This window comes from Podarcis vaucheri (genome assembly GCF_965113315.1).
Source record: "Podarcis vaucheri genome assembly, chromosome: 7".
Classification (NCBI taxonomy): domain Eukaryota; kingdom Metazoa; phylum Chordata; class Lepidosauria; order Squamata; family Lacertidae; genus Podarcis; species Podarcis vaucheri.
The window spans coordinates 17,516,994-17,541,438 of NC_138765.1; the positions used below are offsets into that span (position 1 = coordinate 17,516,994).

Consider the following 24,445-nt stretch of genomic DNA (forward strand, 5'->3'; position numbering starts at 1 on the left):
CAGCTTGCCAAAAATTGGTATTAAAATGCTCCCAGCCCTCAAGATAACAATCTAAAAAGACACAACACGTGAGGAAAAAGGGAATGGGAGGGAGGAGGGAGGGAAAAGCAAGCTCAAGCACACGTTCTTCAAGTTCCAGTTCCCATAAAGCAGTTATATAGGATCTGGCTGTCTTGCCCTTGATAAACATCAGGGGAGCTTCCGGGGAGCACTCTCTCTTCCACATCCTGGACCAGATTCAAGAGCAGAGTAGGTGACAGTGATTGCTTTAACACAGCAGATTGCTTCATGTCCCTGACGCTTCCCTGCTAATATCCACATTATATTTGAGCTTTCACATGGTGTGAAACCACTTCCAGGAAACTAATGGAATATAGCAAATTTTTTTAGCACTCATTACCATGACTCAGAAATTCGCAGGAGTCAAACGATGAAATTCAGGGTGGCAAATAGCTGTTTTCCTGGGAAAACAGAAGTGTGTGGGTATGGAAAGGTATAGGAGTATCAGTATTTGTTGTTTTGTCCTGCTAAACCCACCAGTGTGAAGGAAATTTGGTGTGATGTGCTGGTAGATTGGTGAAAAAGCCGCCATTCCAGAGCATGACAGGTACCACAGTGTGAAAGGAACTGTAAGAAACCAGATAGAAGAGCTAGCCTTGTAACTAGGAAAAATTAATTAAATATTCCTGACATCTGATGCATCCAATGTCCAGGTTGGTAGGACTATGGCAGTTGAAGCTGCATCTACGGAAATTTACTCCCAATCTCACAGCCACTGAAGTTGCAAGAATAAATACATTCCACCTGCTATCTCCAACAATCCCAGGTGTGTGTGTGTTGGAAATAACCTTCTGACTTGCATCTCTTACCTTTGGCTTCAGTTTTAGAACCTTGAGGCAAACATTAACTTCTCAGGAGGTGTCGTCATGGCTGCTAAGCTTGCAACAAGGGAAATGCTTCACCTGGTAGTAATTGATGTCCCTGAAGCCGGATGAACACAGGAACTAGAAGTTCCTCAAATGCTACCTTAATGAGCTGAATTGATCTGGACTGAGAACTCTTTCCAACATGTGTCAGGGATTGAGGGGTGTGAGCTGGAGGAGAAATTGGATCCGGTCCACATTTAAAGGAGAACCTACTGACTTTGCGCTTTCTGAAACCACAACGTGAACTGAATCACAGCTTTCCTTCACAATTTGCACCTCTTTGAATTTTGCAATGCGGTCCTCCAACCAATTTGCGTGTACAAAGATGCATCTAGAGTGTGCATGCAAATGCATTATATTAGTGAGAATAACATACATAAATGCATGGCATTAGGGGGGAATTGCTTTGCAAAGTCTGTGTAGAAGGATAGGTGCCCACTAACATACTGATGGATTTTTATGAAGACCTTTAAAATCTCTCCCCCAGAAACTGATGTCGAAATGCAGAGAACTGCATTGAAGATTGGAAATATGAGAAACTGAAATTGACAGACACACCCATCTAATAATGTACCCCTCCTACACAGACACAGACACACACACACACACACACACACACACACACACACACACTCCACTCATCTGCTTTAACAGAATCAGACCATTGGTACATCCAGCTCATTTAGAGATGGACGGGTTAATCTTTTTCAACTCTGTGTCAGTTTCAGGTGTGCACATTCATAAGTCTGTTGGTTCCATTTCTATAATAATAACAATAATTTATTATATATACCCTGCCCATCTGGCTGGGCTTCCCCAGCCACTCTGGGCGGCTTCCAAAAAAATATTAAAAACGTTAAAAGCTTCCCTAAACAGGGCTGCCTTCAGATGTCTTTTAAAAATCTGGTAGTTGTTGTTCTCTTTGACATCTGGTGGGAGGGCGTTCCACAGGGAGGGCGCCACTACCGAGAAGGCCCTCTGCCTGGTTCCCTGTAACTTGGCTTCCCGCAGTGAGGGAACCGCCAGAAGGCCCTCGGTGCTGGACCTCAGTGTCCGGGTAGAACGATGGGGGTGGAGACGCTCCTTCAGATATACTGGACTGAGGCCGTTTAGGGCTTTAAAGATCAGCACCAACACTTTGAATTGTGCTCATAAACGTACTGGGAGCCAATGTAGGTCTTTCAAGACCGGTGTTATATGGTCTCAGCGGCCGCTCTCAGTCACCAGTCTAGCTGCCGCGTTCTGGATTACTTGTAGTCTCTGGGTCACCTTCAAAGATAGCCCCATGTAGAGCGCATTGCAGTAGTCCAAGTAGTTTCTACACCTCTCTCTCTCTCTCTCTCTCTCTCTCTCTCTCTCTCTCTCTCTCTCACACACACACACACACACACACACTGTATCAATGTCTGCATTTCTAAACACTTGACCCTAAAATATGGCACTTTTCTTTTTTCTTTTTCTGTTGAGCCAAGCACAATATCACAAAATCAGTAGAAGTGCAATAGCCAAACGACAGTTACATTCCCATCTGCACATTAAATCAACAGGTGAGGTGTGGATCAGGTTTGTTCATTTTGGAATCCACAGAAATCAAATTCTTTGAGCAATCTTAGCTTAAGTATTGTTTACAAGGGGTGGGCATGGCTCTCTTTGGTTTTAGATGTGGGCCTTTCCCAACCCTCCTCAGAGAAGCCTGGGAATAAGCCTGGGATTTTCTGGACGCAGGGCATATGTGACAGCCTCCCTCCTCCACCTTAAAACGTGCCTCTTTAAGTTTCTCAAAAGGAGATGTCGTCATGGCTGCTAATCCAAGACAGGCGCACAAGTGATTGATGTTTCAGGAACTCGTTCCATCCAGGAACTATTATTGTGATCACACACAAACACATACATGCATTGTGCTCTTTCTGTGGCATTTTCAACCCACAGAGCTGTAAATCGTTCTGGATTGAGAGGTGTCTTCAACACACACACACACACACACACACACACACACACACACACTTCAGACTTGGTCCTTTGAGTTTCTCAGCACAATGAAGATTTCCTTGGAGATCTCTGTCTGGCTGCTGACAACCTTGCTAGCTACAGGTGAGTTGGCCGTTTTGAAAGCCACGGGCGACCATCTCGTGTAAGAGCTTTTCTTGACTCGTTTCCAGGGTCTTAACCACAGGGAGGCTCGCCCACATCAGGGATATTCCAGATCCAACCCTACGTGTTCAGCTGTCATGAAAATGAAAGCGGAAAAAGATCAAGTCTCTGACCCAATTAGATGTAGAAATTTAAGAGAAAGGATGCAGGCAGCATTCTGCCCAATCGATCACCACAAAGATTCTTGGCGCTGGCAACCAAATCTTTACATTATTGTCTTAGTGTAATTTAAATGTCATTACGCCAGTAATATCGCTCTGAATTTTGTTTGGTTGCTTGTCTCTGGTATTTATGTCTTATTTTGCTATGGCTGTATGCTAATACAATAAAGGTTTGTTGTTGTTATGTGCCTCTTGTAGACAAATCTATCTCTTTTGCCCTGCCCACCTGCCCACTTAGGCACCAACTTCTAGCTCTATGGGCCTCCCTTCTTCAAGATAACAGCCATTTCCTTTGCAAACGGGCAGACACCCTTTGTGGCGCCCCAACATTTTTTTTCCTTTTCACAATAATATTTATTATTTTTCATACAAAAACATAACAAAAGAGAGAGTAAACAATAATAAAAGGGGAAAAAGAAAAGAAAAAGAAAAAAGAATATGAAACATAAAATACATCAAATCACCACATAAACTAAAACTTAATTAATTAATTAATTAATTAAAATCCATCTTCATAGAGGAAGTCATATTACTTGACTTCCTCTAATCTCTTCCGTCTGAATTTCTTAGTAGTTATATATAGCAGTTTCCAATATCATTATTTCATAAAACCATATCACAGTCATAATCATATTTCCTAACCTTTCTTATCATACAGTTTATTTATTTATTTAATCCTAATTTAGTCCTAGGCCTAATTAATTCTTTCAAGTGGTTACCATATTTTTCGTCCCATAGGACGCTCCGTCCCATAGGACGCACCTAGTTTTTTGGGGGGAAATAAAGGAAACTTTTTTACCCTTTATTCCCCCCCCCCAAAACCAGGTCGAGGAACAGCGGGATGGCGGCGCTGCGCCTCCCCGCTGTTCCCCGAGCTTGTGGGGCTGGCTGATGTCTGCCTGGCGCGCAGGGCACTCTGCTTCAGGGCGCCCCTCGCGCCGGGCGGCAGACTGCTATCCGCAGCGTAGGGAGCCCTGCGGGAACTCCCACAGGGCTGCCTAGGCTGCGGATGTGTTCCCGAAGCACTGGGCTCTCTGCTTTCAGCGCGCCTGGTGCGCCGGGAAGCAGGCTGCTATCCGCAGCCTAGACAGCCCTGTGGGAACTCCTGCAGGGCTGCCTAGGCTGCAGATGTCTTCCTGAAGCCTGGAGAGCAAGAGGGGTCAGTGCGCACCGACCCCTCTCACTCTCCAAGCTTCAGCAAAAGTCTGCACTCGCCCCATAGGACGCACCCAGATTTCCCCTTAATTTTTGGAGGGGGAAAAGTGCGTCGTATAGGGCAAAAAATACGGTACATATCTTTAATATTACAATATTTATTCAAATAGTCTTTAAATTTCTTCCAGTCTTCTTGGTGTTCCTCTTCTTTCTGGTCGCAGATTCTCCCGGTGGCTGCCCCAACATTTTAAGAGACATCGGGACACCCACCACCTTGTCCAGATAGGGGCTGCAACAAAATGGTCATATGTTCTACATTGCAGTGGGGAGTCCTCTATTTGAAATGTTTCCAGAGGGCAGTCCTCTCATTGAAGGTGACCTATATCTGAAGGGCTTGTGTGATCTATGCCTGTTGGTGACCCCTGATCTGGGAAAACTATTAAGGGGCCCCTATGTGAGACACTGATCTCCTTTCTCTCGCCCTCTCCCCCAGGAATCTGCCTTCAATGTGAACGTTGTGAAAGTGCCACCCGGTCCTGCTCTGGGCCTCTGCAGACCTGCAAAGAGCCTCAGAGTGCCTGCCTCACCCTCACAGTAGAGACCCGAGTGGGTAGGTGGCTCATGTTTTGTGGGCTCGGGTGGAATGTTACCATATTTTTCACCCCAGGGGACTCCGCCTTTAGCTGTTCCTCTTTTCTTTTTCTCAGTTTAGCTTACCTCACAGGGCACATTGCGAGGTAATCATGAAATTACCCAGCTCTAGGGTTTGCAGGGTCCCCAAAGGCACAAATCAACAAGAGTTCCTGCAGTTTGGACCCCTGGAATAGCTGGTTCTTGCCTTCTTCTCATGCAACCAGGCAAAACGAGGAAAGTGGCCACTTACAAAGGATGCACCAAGCTTGAGTATTGCCCTCCGGGGCCCTTCACCGTCACCACCACGCCAGAGGAACGCATTCGGGGCAACTCAGAGTGCTGCTGCCAGGATCGCTGCAACAAGGGAGCTTTGAGGTGTATGCATTTCATTTCATTGTCTTGCTAGCTCATTTGCTTCCCCGCCAACCAGGTTTATCAACCAGATTCCTGCATGGCAGAATCCTGGAGTCTTGGCTCCGACAACATGTCTTTATTGGGGAATGGGTGTCATCTGGGCATTCAGCATCTGCTATGCATGCAGAAGGTCACAGGTTCAGTCCCCGGCCTCTCCATGTCTGAAATCCCAGGGAGCTGCTACCAAACAGTGTCAATGGCTCGATTCAGTATAGGGCAGCTTCTGATGTACAATTTTATATCAGCTTCTGCTCCCATTCACCACTTCCACCTTTCCTCCTAGGAGCTCAAGATGGTGCCCAATTTATCCCTACAACAGCCCTGTGAGGTAGATCACACTGAGAGACTGTGACCGGCCCAAGGTTACCCAGTGAGCTGTATAGCTGAGTGCGGATTTGAACCCAGGCCTCCCAGGTCCTAGTCCAGCACACTAACCACTATCCCATCATCGGAGCAGAAGAAGCTGCCTTATACTGAGTCAAACCAATTGGTCCACCTAGCTCAGTATCACCCACACTGCCTGACAACAGCATTTCAAGCAAAGGACATTCCCATGGAAATGCCATTGGGAACTGAACCTTCTTCCTGCAAGGCTGCTGCCCTACTACAGTGGTGCCCCGCAAGACGAACGCCTTGCAAGACGGAAAACCCGCTAGACGAAAGGGTTTTCCGTTTTGGAGGTGCTTCGCAAAACGAATTTCCCTATGGGCTTCCTTCGCAAGACGAAAGCCCATAGGGAAATCTCCGGGACAGCGGGGAAGCGCAGCGCGTCTTCCCCACTGTCCTCGGACCTCCTCCGAAGGCTGGCGGTGGGGCGGAAAGCCCTTCTCCCCGCGCCAGCCTTCGGAAGGCTGCTCCGAAGGCTGGCGGTGGGGCAGAAAGCCCTTCTCCCCGCGCCAGCCTTCGGATGGCTGTCCTGAAGACTTGCGGTGGGAGGAGGGTTTTCCTTCCCACCGCCAACATTCAGAATGCTGTTCTGAATGTTGGCGTGGGGAGGAAAAACCCTCCTCCCACCGCAAGCCCCGGGAACAGAGGAGAAGCGCTGCGCCCCTTCCCCTCTGTTCCCATACCTGTCCTGAAGGCTTGTGGTGGGGAGAAAAGCCCTTCTCCACACCGCCAGCCTGGCAAGTGGTTTCCATAGGAACACATTAATTGATTTTCAATGCATTCCTATGGGAAACCGTGCTTCGCAAGACGAAAAACTCGCAAGAAGAAAAAACTTGCGGAACGAATTAATTTCGTCTTGCGAGGCACCACTGTACTAAGCTACAACCCACATGGCTCTGATGATACGTGAAGGAATTCTACATAGCGGTGCTAGTTGCATGGATGCTTCCCTCCCTGTTGTTACCACTTCCTTGCGAAGTGGCAGTCCAACGGAAAGGACGTGTGGCATCCACATGCAAAGACCAAAAACTGGCAGCGACCCACGTTTGAATCTTGCTCTCCACCCCACCAAAGGCTTCTGCAACCTTAGGTTGTATCCAGCCAACCTCTGCTCAGGAGATCCTTTGAAATGAAAGGACTTAAGCTGATCGTGCCCATTCATCTCTATGGGTCTGCTCTGAGTAGGATGAGCAATAGGCACAGGAACCCTGAGTGTGACAGCACTACAACCTCTGTCATTCCATTGGTTGTGCTGACTGCCGCTGATAGGCGCTGTAGTAGGGGCAACCTCTAGAGAGCCAGGGGCTAACCACCTATGTGCTAGACCTTGAACTATGCCGACAAGTCCTCCCCAAGTTCACTGCCATATTTGTAGACAGTCATCTGTTGGAGAGACTGGATTTGCTGAGATTGGACTATATACCTTGAAAATTCCCTTTCAGGTCTCTGATTCAGTGGCGTTTCAGCACCACTTTTGCAGCATTCAGCTTCTGCTGCTGAATGCAATGTCTTCCAGATTTCCAGAGTTCTTGCTCTGACGGTGTCAACCTGAAGCCAATCCACACTGAAGGCAGGAAGACTCACTTCCCATTTTCCCCTGCCCTCACTCTCACTTGGCTTTCATTGATGCTCGCCTCTAATGCTCCAGAAGCTCTGATTCATTCCAGGGTGAGCAGCCTCTTGCTCACCCATCCCCAAATCTGCACTGTTCGCTATTGTTGCTAGGCCTGATGAAGCAATGTGGTACAAGCAGCTCCCTTTATCAAAAAAAGGGAGTGGGCAAGCATTCCAGAAGTGTTAGTAGAATAGGATTTTGAATGTAGCTGCCAGCCTCTTTGATTTCTTCCCAGTGCCTTTGCTAAGTGAACCCAACCAAAGATGGTGCCCTCCACGCAACTTGAGAGGTTCTACCTGCACGATCGGCGACAAGGTTTTCTGCCACGGTCAGGAAGTCTACTGCATCTACCTCTCTGGCTACGCTGCAGCTGGTAGAGTTGCCAACTTTAGATTTGTAAAAATACGATCCTCAGGGGTGATGCATCCCATTTCACCAATTTAGGTGAAACATGAAGGTACTTTTCCTTCCCTGACCCAATGCCCCACCCCACTGGAGCCCCCCTACATGGGTTGCACAGCAGCAGCTGAGAAGTACTGACAACAACAACAACAACAATTTATTTATACCCCGCCCATCTGGCTGGTTTTCCCCAGCCACTCTGGGCGGCTCCCAACAGAATATTAAAAACACAATAAAACATCAAACATTAAAAACTTCCTTAAACAGGGTTGCCTTCAGATATCTTCTAAAAGTCAGATAGTGGTTTATTTCCTTGACATCTGGTGGGAGGGCGTTCCATAGGGTGGGTGCCACTACCGAGAAGGCCCTGTGTCTGGTTCCCTGTAACCTCACTTCTTGCAGGGAGGGAACTGCCAGAAGGCCCTCGGAGCTGAACCTCAGTGTCCAGGCTGAGCAATGTCGGGGGGGGGGGGAGACTCTCCTTCAGGTATACTGGGTCGGTTCCAGCAAGAGCTCACAGAGCTCACAAGATCTTGCTAGAAGCTACTGCTGCTTTTCTGGTCACCCCCGGGGCACCGTCTCTTGGAGTTCTACCACCAGAGGCAGTTGCCTCAGCCTGCCTCATGGGTGGGCTGGTCCTGACCACTCTGGGTGTGGTTTTGAAGCATGAGCCAGGGCTGCATGGAATCAGGGCTGAACATAGGAAGCTCCCATATATTATTGGTCCAATGCCATCTACACCTGACTGGCAGCAGATCTCCAGGTTTTCAGACAGGACTTGTTCCCCATCTCCACCCTGGAGATGCCTGGGATAGTCACTGTATTACTTGACTAGAGGTCAATAGTAGAGCATCTGCTTTGCAGATGCAGAAAGTTTCAGGTTCAATCCCCGATCTCCAGGTAGGACTGCGAGAGACTCCCTTCCTGAAACTCCAAAGAATGGCTGCTAGTTGGTGTAAACAATACTGGGATTGACCAGCTATCTGGATAGCTCATTTGGTTACATGCTGATAACATCAAGGTTGCAGGTTCAATCCCCGTATGGGACAGCTGCATATTCCTGCATTACAGGGGGTTGGACTGGATGATCCTCAGGGTCCCTTCCAATTCTATGATTCTATGACTTGGTATAAGGCAGCTGTCCTTATCCATGATCATTGGCTAAACTGGCTGATGGGAGTTGTAACCCAACAACAGCTGGGATTCCAAGGTTGAAGAACACCAATCTACCCTGACTGGAAGCAGCTTCCCAGGGATTATGGCCATATGATTTCCCTGACCTATCTGAGATGCCACTGAGAATTGAACATGGGACTATCTGCATACAAAGCAGGTGTTCTACCTCTGAGCTACAGCACTTCCACCAAGAAATCATCAGTCAAGGTGGTTGCCTGGAGGGAGTGGAGAGGACCGAAGGAATGGCTCACAGATCCTGGGCATGTCTTGGTTTGATTGTTTTCTCCCATCCCCTCAGGTAGCAAGAATGAGACCTTTGTCAGACGAGGCTGTGGGACACAACATATCTGCACTGATAAGCTGGGCATTTTTGGAATACCGGGGGTGTTCCTTGAAACGCTGACGAAGGCAGATTGCAACCAGGCTAATGAAATTGACGACTCGGACTTCAGAGAGCTTTCATGGAACTGAAACACACACACTCACAAGCCTTCCTTTTGGCTCTTTAGCCAGACTAAATTATTACATCAAGTGGGTCATAGGCAGGCAATGTGTGGGGCAGGAAGCTTCTTTCAATGCAGACCGAGCGATGGAGAATATTCTGGATTTTCCACCAATACAAAATAAATATAAAGTTGCTGAATGGTTTCTTGTACCCTTTTCTGAGCTGAGCAGTCCTCAGCTAGACTAGTCAGACATCCATTATACAAAGGGTAGGGAACTTCAGGCATGGATACTGAATGTGGCCCTCCAGATCTCTGTATCAGTCCATTGAAACTCTTTCCATGCCACACCCCATTTCCCCAGGCTCCACCTCCCACTTGGGATCTCTGGAACACTCTCCAGGCCACAACCCCTCTTCTCTCTTTTCCTCCCAGAGACTGAGAGCAGCCATGTAGTCACGTAGCATGGTTTGCCGGGGCCTGAGGCAGATACACTTGGGCCCGTGGAAGGTGGGCATGGAGGGTGAATTGAGCTGTCTTCAAAGGTAACTTCCAAACTCTATGATTCTGTGAGCCTGTTTTTGAATTTGAATGACTCTGCTCTTCTGTACAACAGGGTCAAGTGAACAGCTTCTTTTGTAATAAATGGACATCGAGGGGAAATCGCTAAAGTACCAGGAAAGAACTATGGGGGGAAAACAACACTCACTCCCATGGGCTCCTCTGTTTGCCTAGTTCTTCCTTTTGTGCCTTGCATGTGGTAATAAAGGTCCATAACAACATTATTATACTGTTTCTGCTCTCACAGCATCACCCTGGCATCCAGGGAACCTGCATGATTCATTGTTTGCACTTCGTTTAATGGCTGGCTCTGGCTAGGACCAGAGATGGCCAGGGAGGATCACCTTAAGCTATACACACGGTCCCATCAGAAATGTAATCTGCACCCTACCCATAAATTGTCACTGTGGGGAACTTGTTCTTTTCTGCTGTATGAAGCTCTCAGTCCCAGCCTGAGCACGGATGAGCACCATGCACACCTGCTTTGCCTTTTCCATCTTCTCTGCTCTGGTGACAGCAGGTAAACGCTATGCAAAATCTGTTTTGCAGCTGAGAAAGATTTGAAACAGAAGCAGATTTGGGAGGTGGCATGGGAAGATAAGAGCTTTGGAAGTGAGGTAGGGAGGTGGCGAAAGGAGCAAGAAAGTGTTTCTGTACAGAGGTGCCAACTTGAATAAAATATTGGGAGAGGCCTGGATGAGCCCTGTCCCACATCACAAAATATGGCATGCACACACCATTTTAATGGCTATGCCCATCAACTTTTTTGGGTGTGTGTGTGTGTGTGTGTGTGTGGACCCCTCAAATATTTTATTGGAGAAAGCTGGTTTGTAGCAATTCAGACCTTTGGTTTATCTGTGTCACAAAATTTTGAGACATGCAACCTTGAGAGTGGTAGGTTTTGCTTTGTGCATCCGTCTGGGAAGAGCAAATGAGGTAGGTCAAATATACAAACCCAAACAAATCTCGCACACATCCCCAGCCCAGACATTGTGACTGCCTTAGTGAAAACTAGGCCTCAGATATAGGGGAAGGGGTGGAAGGCTCTGGTGCTTTTAACAATGGCAGAGAAAGAGGGGAATTTGGCAGTTTTCATGCCTGCAGCTTGAATGATGCCCTTCTCAAAATTTTCACCTGCTCTGCTACCAAAGGCCCAGGTGGCATTCCTTGCAACTGTCCTGGAAAAAACCAAGGCATCCCATTTCTCCCTGTAAGAGCACTGCAGCCATTTTGGGCACAATTTTGGGTTGAAGGAGCTTTGGGTATTGTCCATTTGTCACCAGTTTTTAAAAAGGCCCTGTTCCTTTGACTTGAGGATAGGGATGGGCAGACCTGTCGATTTCAGCTTCTCGTTTTTCCTGTTTTAAGCTCGGTTCTCCACATTCCTACAATGGTTTGCAAATTCTTTTCCTGAATCCCCACGGAAATTTGTCGTCATTTTGCTGAGAACCCCTCTCATTATATGTATGTTTATATGCACTTTCCCCTAACAGACACATTTTTGCAAAGTCATTTCCCCCCTTTACGAAGCGTTTTTGTATATTTTTTTCACTGACGTGTGTGTTCTTATGTACACTTTATCCCAGTATATGCATTTCTGTACGCATCATGTGGCTAGAAATCTGTGCAGCAGTGCAAATTTCGAAGGATGGCTTCGGTTCCCAAATTGCTTTGGAAAATGTGGGTCTATGTCTCTACTTCAGTAGCCACCTCTGAAGCTTTCCTCAGGAAGTTTTCCTGTCAGGAAAAGAAAAAGACTTTAATTTCCTCTTTTAAAATCAGGTGCTTATTCTCATTCTAACAGGTGTACAGCATCTAGAAGAAACAAGGACACATAAAGGAGATAACGAATGGCACAGGCATCACAGTAAGCACACAAAGAGGATATGAATAATTACAAGCTTCTGAAAGGCAGGCAAAGGCAAGGATCATGGACATGGCAAGAGCAATGAGTAAACAATAACGTATGTTGAGATAACAAAAGGGGGAAACGCAGGAAGCACCTAATAAAATGTGCAACCAAGAGAGAATAAGGATCGGAGGTGAAAGAGTCCAGATGAAACCATACTTTGCAGTTAAACGCTTAAGTCTTAAGACATCAGGGCCAGATTAAGACCTTGAGAGGCCCTAAAAGATTTTGGTGCCTCCAAATATATCTAATTCAAAATATAATCAAAAATAAGCAAAAAAAAAAAAAAGATTCCACCTTCAGTAAGGTGGAAAATAATGTTTATTTTTGTATACTTCCATTTTATTTATATTTGGAAAAAATATTCTCCTGCTTTTTCTAATTGCAAAGCCTTTGACCAGATCCTCAAAACTAATCTTACGTTGAAACGTCCGCTTCTGTATTTAGCAGAGAAAAGGCATCCAGCCTGCCTTGTTGCATAGTTGTTCTGTTGGGATTTTTAATACAATTCAACCGAGAAAATGAACTCTTAGCTGAGAAATTTGTGACCGTTAATGCTAAAAATCCAGCAGTGGAAAATTTCTGTGGTGCTCCCTTCCCTTGGTGCCCAAAGCACGTGCTTATTTTACTTAATGGTTCGTCAAAGCCCTGCGAGACATCAAGGCTCCCATAAGAGAAACAGGCTTCCTCTTGGATAAGGTAGCAACTTGAGGCACTTCAGGTAGGACGGCAGGGTGTGTTCAGCAGCTGAAAAGCAATATGTGACTGTGAATGTGGTTCTGTGAAGTTAGCTCCAACTGCATTTGCTGCTTATTTGTGTCTCCAGCAGGTCTGATGTCTTGTGAAGTCTGCATTGCGGGCGGGGAGATGTGCCATGGGAAGATGCAACCTTGCTTTCTGGGGGAAGACACTTGCGCGAGCATTTTAGGGGAGACCACCCTGGGTAGGCAAAGGAGACGAGGCTCACAGTTGCTGATCGATTTCTCTTATATAGCCTATCTGTTTTTATTGTTAGTCAATAAACACTATGTCAAACTGTATATAAACCGTTATTTACAAGAAAGAAAGAAAGAAAGAAAGAAAGAAAGAAAGAAAGAAAGATGTCTTTCAAGACTTACCTTTCCATAATTTTCATTCCAGCAATTGATGAAGCAAGCCTGTCTTTCTACTAACTCACCGAGCTGAAAAGTCGCCTTTCTCCTATCAGCTAAATCAGTTGGTCTGCCATTTCTAAATATTTCTGCAATTGCTCCCTTAAAGGTGGGGCTTATGGATTTACCCCCGTTTTTCACACCGTACTGTTTTTGCAGCAGTCGTCATCATCATTAAAGATTTCAGATAGATAGGGATGCTTTCTTCAATTGCATAAAAAAAGACCAGCACTGGGAGTTTAGTATCAATGTATAACTGGTTGTTTATGTTACTGTTCTGACTGCTTCCAAAACTCATAACCCTGTGCTCCAAAGTAGCAGGGTTGGTGAGAGTGGACAGGAGATATATTTATTATAGCCCTGTCTTCCTGGCCTGGACACTCTCTGAGCCATTCCTAATTTTGGTCTTTAGGAGGAGAGGACAGGGAGGGGTTGCTCTCCAAGACAGTCCAAAACTGTGTAAGCTGTCAGGCATAAGTTGGGAGAGTCTCCTCTTTTGCTTTAAGGGTGGAAGATATTCACAGGAAAGCCCACCTGTCCTCAGATTTTAAACAGCATTATTAGAACAGGTTTGTAAGCCCAGTGGCGTAGCGTGGATTGTCAGCACCCGGGGCAAGGCAAGTAATTTGCGCCTCCTAACCCGTGGATTTGCGCCCCCTAACCCGTGGATTTGCGCCCCCTAACCCTAACCCCCAGATGTTGCGCCTGGTGCGGCCGGCCCCCCCTGCACCCCCCACGCTACGCTACTGTGTAAGCCACCTTTGGCTATGTGAACTTTCTGTTGCTGAAAAGCAGCGTAGAAATTTGCGAAATAAATTAACATAGCTCAACATAAATTAACATACATTCACTCCTTAATTTACGTTCAGTCTTTTTGACCCTAAAACAAGTAATCCTGAATTAATTAACCGCAGCTCATACTGCCAAGAGGAATCCAGACTGTTACTGCGCTCAACCATACAAATCTATCTTCTGATATTTGTCCAGCAGGTGTCACTGCTTCTTAGCATTACAGAGGTACCTCTGGTTGCGAATGGGATCCGTTCCGGAGGCCTGTTTGCAACGTGAAAAGCCCACAACCTGAAGTGCTGTATCGGCACAGGTGCACTGCGCGATTTAGCGCTTCTGCGCATGCGTGAGCAGCGAAACCCAGAAGTAACCCTTTCTGGTACTTCCGGGTCGCAGCGGGACGTAACTTGAAAAAAGTAACATGAAGCAAACGTAACATGAAGTATGCCTGTAATACCGTCTGATTTTTATTTTGATAATAAAACCATTAGGATTCAACAGATTTCTAGGCATATATGGAAATAATGTTTCTAATGCAATTTGCCCCCTCTTTTTCCCATCAGATGTCAAGGAAATAAACAACTACCTGACTTTTAGAAAGCATCTGAAGGCAGCCCGTTTTAGGGAAGTTTTTAACATTTGATGTTTTATCGTCTTTTTAATATTATGTTGGGAGCCACCCAGAGCGGCTGGGGAAACCCAGACAGATGGGCGGGGTAAAAGCAATAAATTATTATTATTATTATTATTATTATTATTATTATTATTATTATTATTATACTCCACCCATCTTCCTGGGTTTCCCCAGCTACCCTGGGCAGCTTCCAGCATATATGAAAACTTAATAAAATGTCAAACATTAATAATCAACATGTACACTTACACATGCGCAGAGACAGTTCAGTGTAATGTGTGAACGGACCTCTGGAGACCTCATAGTTAATTCTGATTCACCTTCTGCCCAGCCCTGCACTGACCTATCAGCTTATCCTTCTCTTTTCAAACTCTTTCTTTCTTCGCCTAGGCGTTGTGGCATTTACAGGTTCCTTGAAGTCCTGCACTGGGCACAGAGCTTGCAAAGCTGGCATCCGGACCATGACCGTTGGGCCTGGGATCATGCTGCGAAGAAGCGCCGTGTGCTGTAAGAGAGAGAGCTGCCAGAAGCAACTGGCTAAATGTACGTATCTCCTGTACTTGCCTGGCTTTGAAGATGCACCTCCAGGCCTGAAGGGGGCGCTGTACTAAATGACAAAGACTCCATAGAGTTATTTTGCTTATTTTAAAGCAGGGGGCTGGCAACCTTTTTGAAGCCCCCAGGCAAAGTTGCAAAATGGATAAACAACCGTGGGTGCCATAGTCATGCTGCAACTCTTCCTTCACCATCATCATCATCATTTTATTATTATTTATTAAATTTGTATACAGTCATACCTTGGATGTCAAACACCTTGGCTCCTGAACAAATCGGCTCCCGAACGAGCGAAACCTGGAAGTGCAGAAGTGAGTGTTCCGGTTTTCGAACGATTTTCGGAAGCTAAACGTACAATGGGCTTCCGTGGTTTCCGATTGGCTGCAGGAGCTTCCTTGCAGCCAATCAGAAGCTGTGGTTTGGTTTCTGAACATTTTGGAAGTCGAACGGACCTCCAGAACGGATTCTGTTCGACTTCCAAGGTACGACTGTATTGCCCTTCAATTGAAGACCGCAGGGTGGTTCACAACAGAAAACTAGAAACTAAGAATACAAAATAAAACAAAAACAGACCAAATTCCCCCTCCTGCAGAGGACTAATTGTACACCAAAGAAGTGGGTGTTAAACAGGTCCAGTGTAAATTAAGCCAGCAGAAAGCACACAAAATACAAATTTGATTCAGATGCTATGGTTGGCTGAGATGACCTAAGCCTGGCAGTGGGGAAAACAAACCTGTAAAATAGGGTTTGAGTTACTGCACCCTTTTTTCTGCTTAATTTATGCCATGTTGCCAGGTCACATGACCAAGCTGATTGGGCTTAGGATTCAGCTTAACTCTCCCCTCTTTGGTCCAGCCTTCACCCAGCTCAGTTCACCCAACTGGCGTCTGGCTGAGCCAGGATGGGAGAGAAATGCTGTCATATCTCTGGCTGAGGTGAAGATGAGGGAGCTAAGCTAGCGCCGCCTGGCTGTGCCAGGAAACTGCCAGCTCAGGCAGAGATCTGCTGGATCCTAGCCCTGCTCGTCCCAGTGGAACTTGCTACAGATGTGCTTCTACCTGCTGAAGCCTGGGAGGAAAGGCATTGAATAGTGTGGGCTTTGGGTGGTTCATTGATCCATCCTTTCTTGGGTTCGTTCTGTTGCATTCTGACTCCTGTGATTGTATTCCCTCTCCTTCCTCCCAGTACCCCCAGTCAATACTACAAGGAATGGCTTCACCTGCCCAGCTTGCTATGCGAAGGATTCGCATTCGTGTGAAGCTGAAGGGTCCATGGATTGTACTGGAACAGAGGACCATTGCGTTCACATTACAGGCATTCTGGAATCAGTAGAAGGTAAGTCAGCAGGGAACAAAGCTGAGGAAGAGAGCTGAATTCAACTGACATGAATCAGTTGGAAGATACCACTGGAGCATCGAGTTTTCCAAAAACTCTGTTCAGCAGCAGGGCTAAAGCAGTATCATACCACTATAAACAGTACTCTTTTTTGATAATAATTTTTATAAGTTTTCAGTTACAATAACAGCCTCATTATAACAATGCCAAATTATAATACAATTAGTAATACCAATCATTCAGATGCCAAATTGTACAATTTGGGTGCTCCACCCTACCCCACATGCTAGAATTGATGGTTGGATGATTTACTTTATTTCCGCGTTCCAAAATCTTATAAATTTCAGTTACACTCCAGTCAAAATAACAATCCCTTATACCGCAACTGCAGTTTTAATGACTTCCATTCGTATTGACACATTCAATGATTTATAAAACTACAGGTGAAGCATTCAAAGTCTCTCCTTGTTCTTCCTGTGTGTGGCAGTTATTCTGTCCGTAATGTTTCTTCCTGTCCTTGTAATATATTACGTCTATCTTTTGGCACTATAAACATTCCTAGCTTCTTACAAAGAATCCTGGAAACTGTAGTTTGTTAAGGGTGCTGAGAGTTCTTAGCAAACTCCTTATTCCCTCTACTTCCCAGATACAGTTCCCAGAGTTTCCTGAAAAGAGGGATGGATTGTTAAACTATTCTGGGAATTGTAGGGGGACAGGAGTCTCCTTTCAGCACCCTTAACAAATGACAGTTCCCAGGATTCTTTGGAGGAATCTGTGGATGTTTAAAGCGACTCGATACTGCTTAAAATGGATAGCCCAGATGGAGCCTAGAGGTCCAGGGAGTTCAAGAGAAATAGAAAGAGCCCCATTAAATTCATTGGCTTTACAGCAGAGTAGATCAGATATAATTCTACCGAAGGTTTCGGCTTACACCAAGGCAATGACACTGACCGGAGCTTAACGGAGCTCAGAACAGAACGCCGTGTGCGGAGATTAAAGAAAAACAAAAGCAAATGAAGGATCCATGAGACATGACTCTGACTCTTCTTTTTTGCTTTGCAGTTGCTGCGAATGAAAGGTTTGCAGCCAGAGGTTGTGCTGTGCCCAGCGTCTGCGAGCATAGCAAGGGGATGGCTGTTTTTGCTGGTGTTTACACTTACACACTGTCCACAGTCAGGGAATGCTATGCAGCCCCTTCTGCGAAAAATGCTGCCTGTCTACACCACCAACACTCCTGGCTGGGGACCCTTTTCCTCTGCACACTGCTGCTTCCAGTGTCCTCTGTCTGCGTTCCGCCCAGTCTCTCATCCTGCCTGATAAAGTGCTTCACTTGATCTCTCTCCTCTTCAGGGACAAGTCTGCCATAGCGTACATAACATAATAGGGCTGTACACAACATGCACACAAACATGCAGACCCTCCAAGTGTCCCTGTTTTCCAGGGACAGTCCCGCATTTACAGAAGCTATCCTGTTTTTCAATATCCCGCTTTTCCTTAGGACTGTTTTCATCGGATAAATGTTGGAGAGTATGGAGTAACCTGTTGGCTCTGCCTATGCTCCTCTTCAGTTAAAACCTGAGGGTTTCAAGGTGCCAAACATAAAGTCATATTTACTACAAATATTTAAAGTATAAGTTCATTCAAGCGTTATGTTTCAGCAGAGGCAAACATGGCTATTCCTACATAAAATACACATTTATGAAGTACCTCAGGTTACAAACGCTTCGGGTTACAAACTCCGCTAACCCGGAAGTAGTTGCTCTGGGTTGCGAACTTTGCCCCAGGATGAGAATGGAAATTGCATGCCGGTGGCACGGCAGCAGCAAGAGGCCACATTAGTGAAAGCACGCCTCAGGTTAAGAACGGTTTCGGGTTAAGAACAGACCTCCGGAATAAATTAAGATCATAACCCGAGGTACCACTGTATTACAAATATGACTTTAATAAGTCACATTAGAGTGCTTGTAAAATATTTAATATGCCTACAATCCAGGGCATGAACAAAATGTCAACTATTCTTTACAAATACTTTTTTTCAGCCAGAGTCCATTGCCAGTGTTAGAGAACAAGGGAGAAGTTCATTGTGAGCTCCGGCACCTCTTTTTCTAGAAAAATAGCACAGACTTTAGCCAGTGGTGTCCAAACTTTTTCAAAGAGGGCCAGATTTGATGGAGTGAAGGGCCATGAGGGCCGACCAATGGGCCAACCAAAGTTGTTAACCTTTTTTTAGGATCGAGGTTCTTGAGCTTTTTTTAGGGTTGAAGTTGAGGTTTTTTTAGGATTTTACCTAGGAAATAAACTGCCACAGGGGCCGGATTAAACCGAATGGCGGGCTGGATTAGGCCCCCAAAACGGACTTTGGACATGCCTGGTTTAGATTGAACAATGAAATCAAGTAAGCAAGGCCTCAGTCCTAGCTCCACTTTCATGGGGGTCAGCTCAATTCAATTCCATGGGATTTAATTCTGAGGAGATGTGATTAGGATGGCAGCTGCTAATGGCTTTGTGATGGGCCATTAGCTGTTTCATTTCGTATTTTAGGTGCCAGAAGAATCTGTCTTGTTTTCTCTGCTTAAAAGGGCTGCCACTCTGGAAATTAATTATGTTTGAAAGGGAACATGCTAAGAAGGCAATAGATTTGTAACAGTACCTGTTGATGACTGAGATATGAAGGTCTATCGTGTACCCGCAACATTTGCAAAACAAAAAAAAGGTGGAGAAGAAGGTATATTTCTGTGTCAGTGAGTGGAAGAAACTTGTGCAAAACAGACCGATTGCAGGAGAATGAAAAAAAACACAGGATGAAAATGAATGGCAGAAGGATTAAGACATGTTCACACATCACTACCCTAAGGCGCCATAGAATGCACACAGCTTGCTAGTTTCTCAGTTTCTGAGGTCTACTTTGGTTTGTGGAAACATTTTATCTGATGTTGATTTCACACACTCACACACACACACACACACACCACTTCCCCTTCTCTGGGCCATATAGATTTTTAACAATAACAAACAACATACATAATCTCATTCTCCCCCCGCCCCATTGCTGGGAGGGTGCGTGGGTTGGATGAGAGTGAAGAAGCAGCTGTATTACAGTAAATGAAGATGTAAACACTGGAGGAGTTCATCCCCAGTAACGTGGGGCTCATGTTTCGTAGATGGGAGTGTTACAGCAGCGTGCCTGTTTTTCATCTGTCAGCCGCTGGACTTTATGTAACTGTACAACCAGAATTACTTTTGGGAACAGGCTGTTTAAATTTAGAAGGCGTCTCTCCTTTATTTCCCATCTGAGGCCCTGCATTCCATCCTGGCTCACACAGATACCACCCAAACGCAACTTCTCCCCTCCAGAACTCTGGATAAAATAATACTCCATCTCCCTTAAAACATATCTGAGAAAGGGAGGGGTAGAGGCAGTTGTTGCTTGGGCAAATAATGCATAGCTTCCTTCCCACTTAGTACCATGGGTCTTCTGGAACATAGGCCAGAAACACAAGATTTTATAACAAAATAAATTGGCATGTAGTGCAGCGACCTCCCCAAGCAAAATTCTTTCAGTACTGGTTGCAGCATCTACTTCCATGACTTCTCACCGTTAACTCCAGCCAGCAGCAAAGTGGGAGACTTTCAAATTCGTTCGCAAACTGCAAAGCAAAATGGGAGCAGGGGAACAGGATGAATCAGCAGCTTGACATTGGGCCAAGGATCCAAAGTTGTGTGTGGCAAGAAGATTAGCTTCTATCGGCAACCAGCATTTTTCTGTCTGCATTGCGACATGGATGCACTTTCTGTTAGTTTCTGTTATGAGATTATAAGATCTAAGACATAAAACAAATGTTCATAAATGCACCAGGCAAACACATACACAAATATATAAACCACATGTCTGAAACAGTACAGGAAAACAGTCCTAAAGCCATTTTGACTCTTTCGGTGACCTCAGATGTTCCTCTGCAGTGTGGTGTAGTGGTTAAGAGCAGTAGACTCGTAATCTGGTGAACCGGGTTCACTTCCTCGCTCCTCCACATGCAGCTGCTGGGTGACCTTGGGCTAATCACATTTCTCTGAAGTCTGTCAGCCTCACTCACCTCACAGAGTGTTTGTTGTGGGGAAGGAAGGGAAAGGAAATTGTTGGCCACTTTGAGACTCCTTAGGGTAGTGAAGTAGTGGGATATCAAATCCAAACTCCTCCTCCTCTTCTTCTGTTTGGATGGAAATGGGAAAAGCCTCCCCATTGTCTCTGTGCTCACAACTCCTGCCTTAAGGGCACATTTGGGTATGAACAGGGTGAGCCTGTGACCTGGACTCAGGAATTAAGTATTTATCATCACAAAAGAATAGCCAGGCTATCCAGGTAAATGCATTAACATGTTTCTGGCCAGAAAGGATTCTGCTGTAGACTGCCCCTTCTGTGATGTATGTAGGATGTATTTGGGGGGTTTCCCTCTCCAAATTAGTCCCATTTGCCAGGGCTGGATTAAAGAGGCTGCAGAACATTTGCATGGGTGATCTGTGTCATTTGAAGAGATGAAGCTCTGGGGTAGCCTGGTGACTTTGATAACTAGTATGCACAAAGTATAAAACATAATCTCTTAGTCTCATGAGAATCAACAACCCCAAGGTTAGGCAAATCAGACATGCTGTAAGGCAGGCTTCCTCAACCTCGGCCCTCCAGATGTTTTGAGACTACAATTCCCATCATCCCTGACCACGGGTCCTGCTAGCCAGGGATCAAAGGAGTTGTAGGCCAAAAACATCTGGAGGGCCGAGGTTGAGGAAGCCTGCTGTAAGTCATCAATGTTATATGTCCAGATAAAATAAAAAAAATCCTTCCAGTAGCACCTTAAAGACCAACTAAGTTAGTTCTTGGTATGAGCTTTCGTGTGCATGCACACTTCTTCAGATACGAAGAAGTATCTTTTCCTATATGTCCAGATAGGAAAACTAGAATTGCATTCGGCTTGTACTTGTTTGGCCTTAACTTTGCGGAGAAATGCTTGTAACCATTCCTTTGTTAAACCTTTTTTTCCTGGCCCTGGCTGTGGCATAGTGGCATAGTATGTGGGAGGGGGGGCACAGGGATGGTTGCCCCAGGAGCAAAATGGTTAGGGGTGCAAAATTTCACCAACCAGTGCAGCCTCAATACAGATGTGTGTGCTTCCGTTGCTGGGCTCTGTTGAAAATGACTTGTGAACCAGGAATTGACCTCTTCAGACAACAGAACTGTTGGCTATTTGCAGATTAGTTACGCTGCAGAAAGCGTGCTGGGGAGACCACACATTACAAGGAACGCAAAATAACTTTAGCTAGGTTTTAATAACAAAAACAAAAACTCCTTTTACACTAAACATATCAATAAGCACAACCCATCCCCCAACCCAACCCCAGAGGACTGAGAGAGCTAGGTGCTGCTCTTTATATACTATACCCAATTGCTGACACAGCTAAATTAACACAACTTAACAGCACCTGCTATACTTCTTCACAGCTGTAAAACTGGGTCACGTTATTTGCTCTGGCCCTTAAAGACATACACATTTTGTGGAACAATAATGAACCTTCAAATTTAAAGAGACCATTCAACAAATGAATGACTTCTCCATGTGAACCAGGAATTGACCTCTTCAGACAACAGAACAACTCTTTTTCTCTCATCTCTGCAGCTTCTGGGTGATGCAGAGGCCATTAGGCAGTTGAATGTCCATGTGTACTCTGTCCATTTCCTTTCCTCCCACTCCCTCTCCATGTGGCCCTGGCTGCTGGCCACCCATGCTATGCCACTGCTGTCTGCCCCCCCCATGGGCCTTAGGGGGAGAGCCGGGAGATGGTCTTTCTAGCAGGGAATGAGGGCCAAGTGTCCCAACACTGGGATCCTTATTTAGGGCCCTAGGTATCCCAACATGTTCCCTGTTTCTCCATGGAGGGGGGGGGAGAAATGTGTGCTGGTTCTCCTTGTTGTTGAACGGTGTTGCAAGGCCGCATCCCTCATGTTCTCCATCTCAAGCTTTTTTATGTTCCCCTTTGTTTCCCCTGAGGCACTGCGGCTGAGCTTGTCTCCCATCAAGCAGACTAAGTTTGTGCCCCACCCTGCTCCTTCCTCTCCCTCTCTTATCCATGGCATGGAGAGAGTGGGTGGTGAATAGCGGAGAATGTCCTCTGTGAATGTCTGGAGGTGGTTGGGGGATGGATGGCGGCTAACAGATTGAGGCTGACAAGACAGAAGTACTGTTTTGGGGGGACAGGAGGTGGGTGGGTGAGGGGGACTCCCTGGTCCTGAATGGGGTAACTGTGCCCCTGAAGGACCAGGTGCGTAGCCTGGGAGTCATTTTGGACTCATAGCTGTCCATGGAGGCGCAGGTCACTTCTGTGTCCAGGACAGCTGTCTCCCAGCTCCATCTGGTACACAGGCTGAGACTCTTCCTGCCCATGGACTGTCTTGCCAGAGTGGTGCATGCTCTGGTTATCTCCCACTTGGACTACTGCAATGTGCTCTACATGGGGCTACCTTTGAAGGTGACCCGGAAACTACAATTAATCCACAATGCGGGAGCTAGACTGGTGACTGGGAGTAACCACCAAGACCATATAACACTGGTTCTGAAAGGCCTACATTGGCTTCCAGGATGTTTCCGAGCACAATTAAAAGTGTTGGCGCTGACCTTTAAAGCCCTAAACGGCCTCGGTCCAGTATACCTGAAGGAACGTCTCCACCCCCATCATTCAGCCCGGACACTGAGGTCCAGCTCCGAGGGCCTTCTGGTTGGTTATTTATTTATTTATTTATTTATTTATTTATTTACTCCTTCTCTTGTAACACTTGCATTTGAGGACATGCAATAAACGGAATGGTGGAAGATTCAGCACAAATACAGTGGTAACTTGGTTCCCAAACTTAATCCGTTCCGGAAGTCTGTTCCAAAACCAAAGCATTCTAAAACCAAGGCTTGCTTTTCCATAGAAAGTAATGCAAAATGGATTAATCCATTCCAGACTTTTGAAAACAACCCCTAACACAGCAATTTAACATGGATTTTCCTATCTAACAAGACAAGACCATTGATCCATAAAATGAAATCAATAATCAATGTACTGTGTTGTTGTTGTTGTTTAGTCATTTAGTCGTGTCCGACTCTTCGTGACTCCATGGACCAGAGCACGCCAGGCACTTCTATCTTCCACTGCCTCCCGCAGTTTGGTCAAACTCATGCTGGTAGCTTCAAGAACACTATCCAACCATCTCGTCCTCTGTCGTCCCCTTCTCCTTGTGCCCTCCATCTTTCCCAACATCAGGGCCTTTTCCAGGGAGTCTTCTCTTCTCATGAGGTGGCCAAAGTATTGGAGCCTCAGCTTCAGGATCTGTCCTTCCAGTGAGCACTCAGGGCTGATTTCCTTCAGAATGGATAGATTTGATCTTCTTGCAGTCCATGGGACTCTCAAGAGTCTCCTCCAGCACCATAATTCAAAAGCATCAATTCTTTGGCGATCAGCCAATTCTTTATGGTCCAGCTCTCACTTCCATACATCATTACCGGAAAAACCATAGCTTTAACTATACGGACCTTTGTTGGCAATGTACTGTATTATAAAATAAATAAGACAGTATTGTAGATGATAAAAATTAAAATTATTTTTTTTCCTTACCTGCACTGATGATAGTCATTATTTGGATGGGGGCTTTTATCCATTTCTGCAGTCACACAATCAATCAATCTGTAGCTGAACTGGGTTCTACACAGTCACAAAAACAAGTCACAAAAATGAAGTCACAAGTCACAGTCACAAGTCAGTCCCATAAAAGTTGGCTGTGCCTAGAATAGTAGCTGTTGCTGTTGCATATTTCCCAGTGGTGAGCAGAGCTTTCTTGGCTGTGTTCAGCCCTTCATGCTTTTAACATTATTTTCTATAGTTGATGAATATCATACCAAACCGAGAGGGATGCATGGTTTTGTATATGAGACCTCCCGTTTGCAAAGTTGATCTACTACCCACTTGGCCTGTATCCCACTGGGGAGGTGCTTTGGCGTCTCCACCGTGTTTTCCGGGAA

At 45.8% G+C, this 24,445-nt stretch overlaps 2 protein-coding genes and 1 long non-coding RNA gene across 4 annotated transcripts; 2 read left to right on the plus strand and 1 right to left on the minus strand.

The window, feature by feature from the left end:
- Nucleotides 1-2,777: 2,777 nt before the first annotated feature.
- LOC309537304 (phospholipase A2 inhibitor and Ly6/PLAUR domain-containing protein-like) lies at nt 2,778-9,635 on the plus strand. Of its 2 annotated transcripts, none has more exons than XM_082232142.1 (5): nt 2,778-3,017; nt 4,887-5,003; nt 5,251-5,403; nt 7,678-7,815; nt 9,319-9,635. In XM_082232142.1, the coding sequence occupies exons 1-5, from the start codon at nt 2,963-2,965 to the stop codon at nt 9,489-9,491; spliced, it is 636 nt and encodes a 211-aa protein (XP_082088268.1). In that variant the 5' UTR covers nt 2,778-2,962; the 3' UTR covers nt 9,492-9,635. The 2 variants fall into 2 exon arrangements, with proteins under 2 accessions (XP_082088268.1, XP_082088269.1); XM_082232143.1 differs by having other exon boundaries at nt 7,678-7,770.
- A 511-nt stretch (nt 9,636-10,146) lies between these two features.
- On the plus strand, nt 10,147-19,125 carry LOC309537260 (phospholipase A2 inhibitor and Ly6/PLAUR domain-containing protein-like). Its single transcript, XM_082232003.1, has 6 exons — nt 10,147-10,544; nt 11,829-11,891; nt 12,760-12,876; nt 14,898-15,050; nt 16,248-16,397; nt 17,460-19,125. The coding sequence occupies exons 1-6, from the start codon at nt 10,487-10,489 to the stop codon at nt 17,729-17,731; spliced, it is 813 nt and encodes a 270-aa protein (XP_082088129.1). The 5' UTR covers nt 10,147-10,486; the 3' UTR covers nt 17,732-19,125.
- On the minus strand, nt 17,846-24,312 carry LOC309537408. Its single transcript, XR_014221898.1, has 3 exons — nt 24,042-24,312; nt 19,994-20,218; nt 17,846-17,972 (listed from the first exon to the last, which is right to left on the minus strand). It is a non-coding gene; the product is annotated as an uncharacterized lncRNA (long non-coding RNA).
- Between the last annotated feature and the right edge of the window lie 133 nt (nt 24,313-24,445).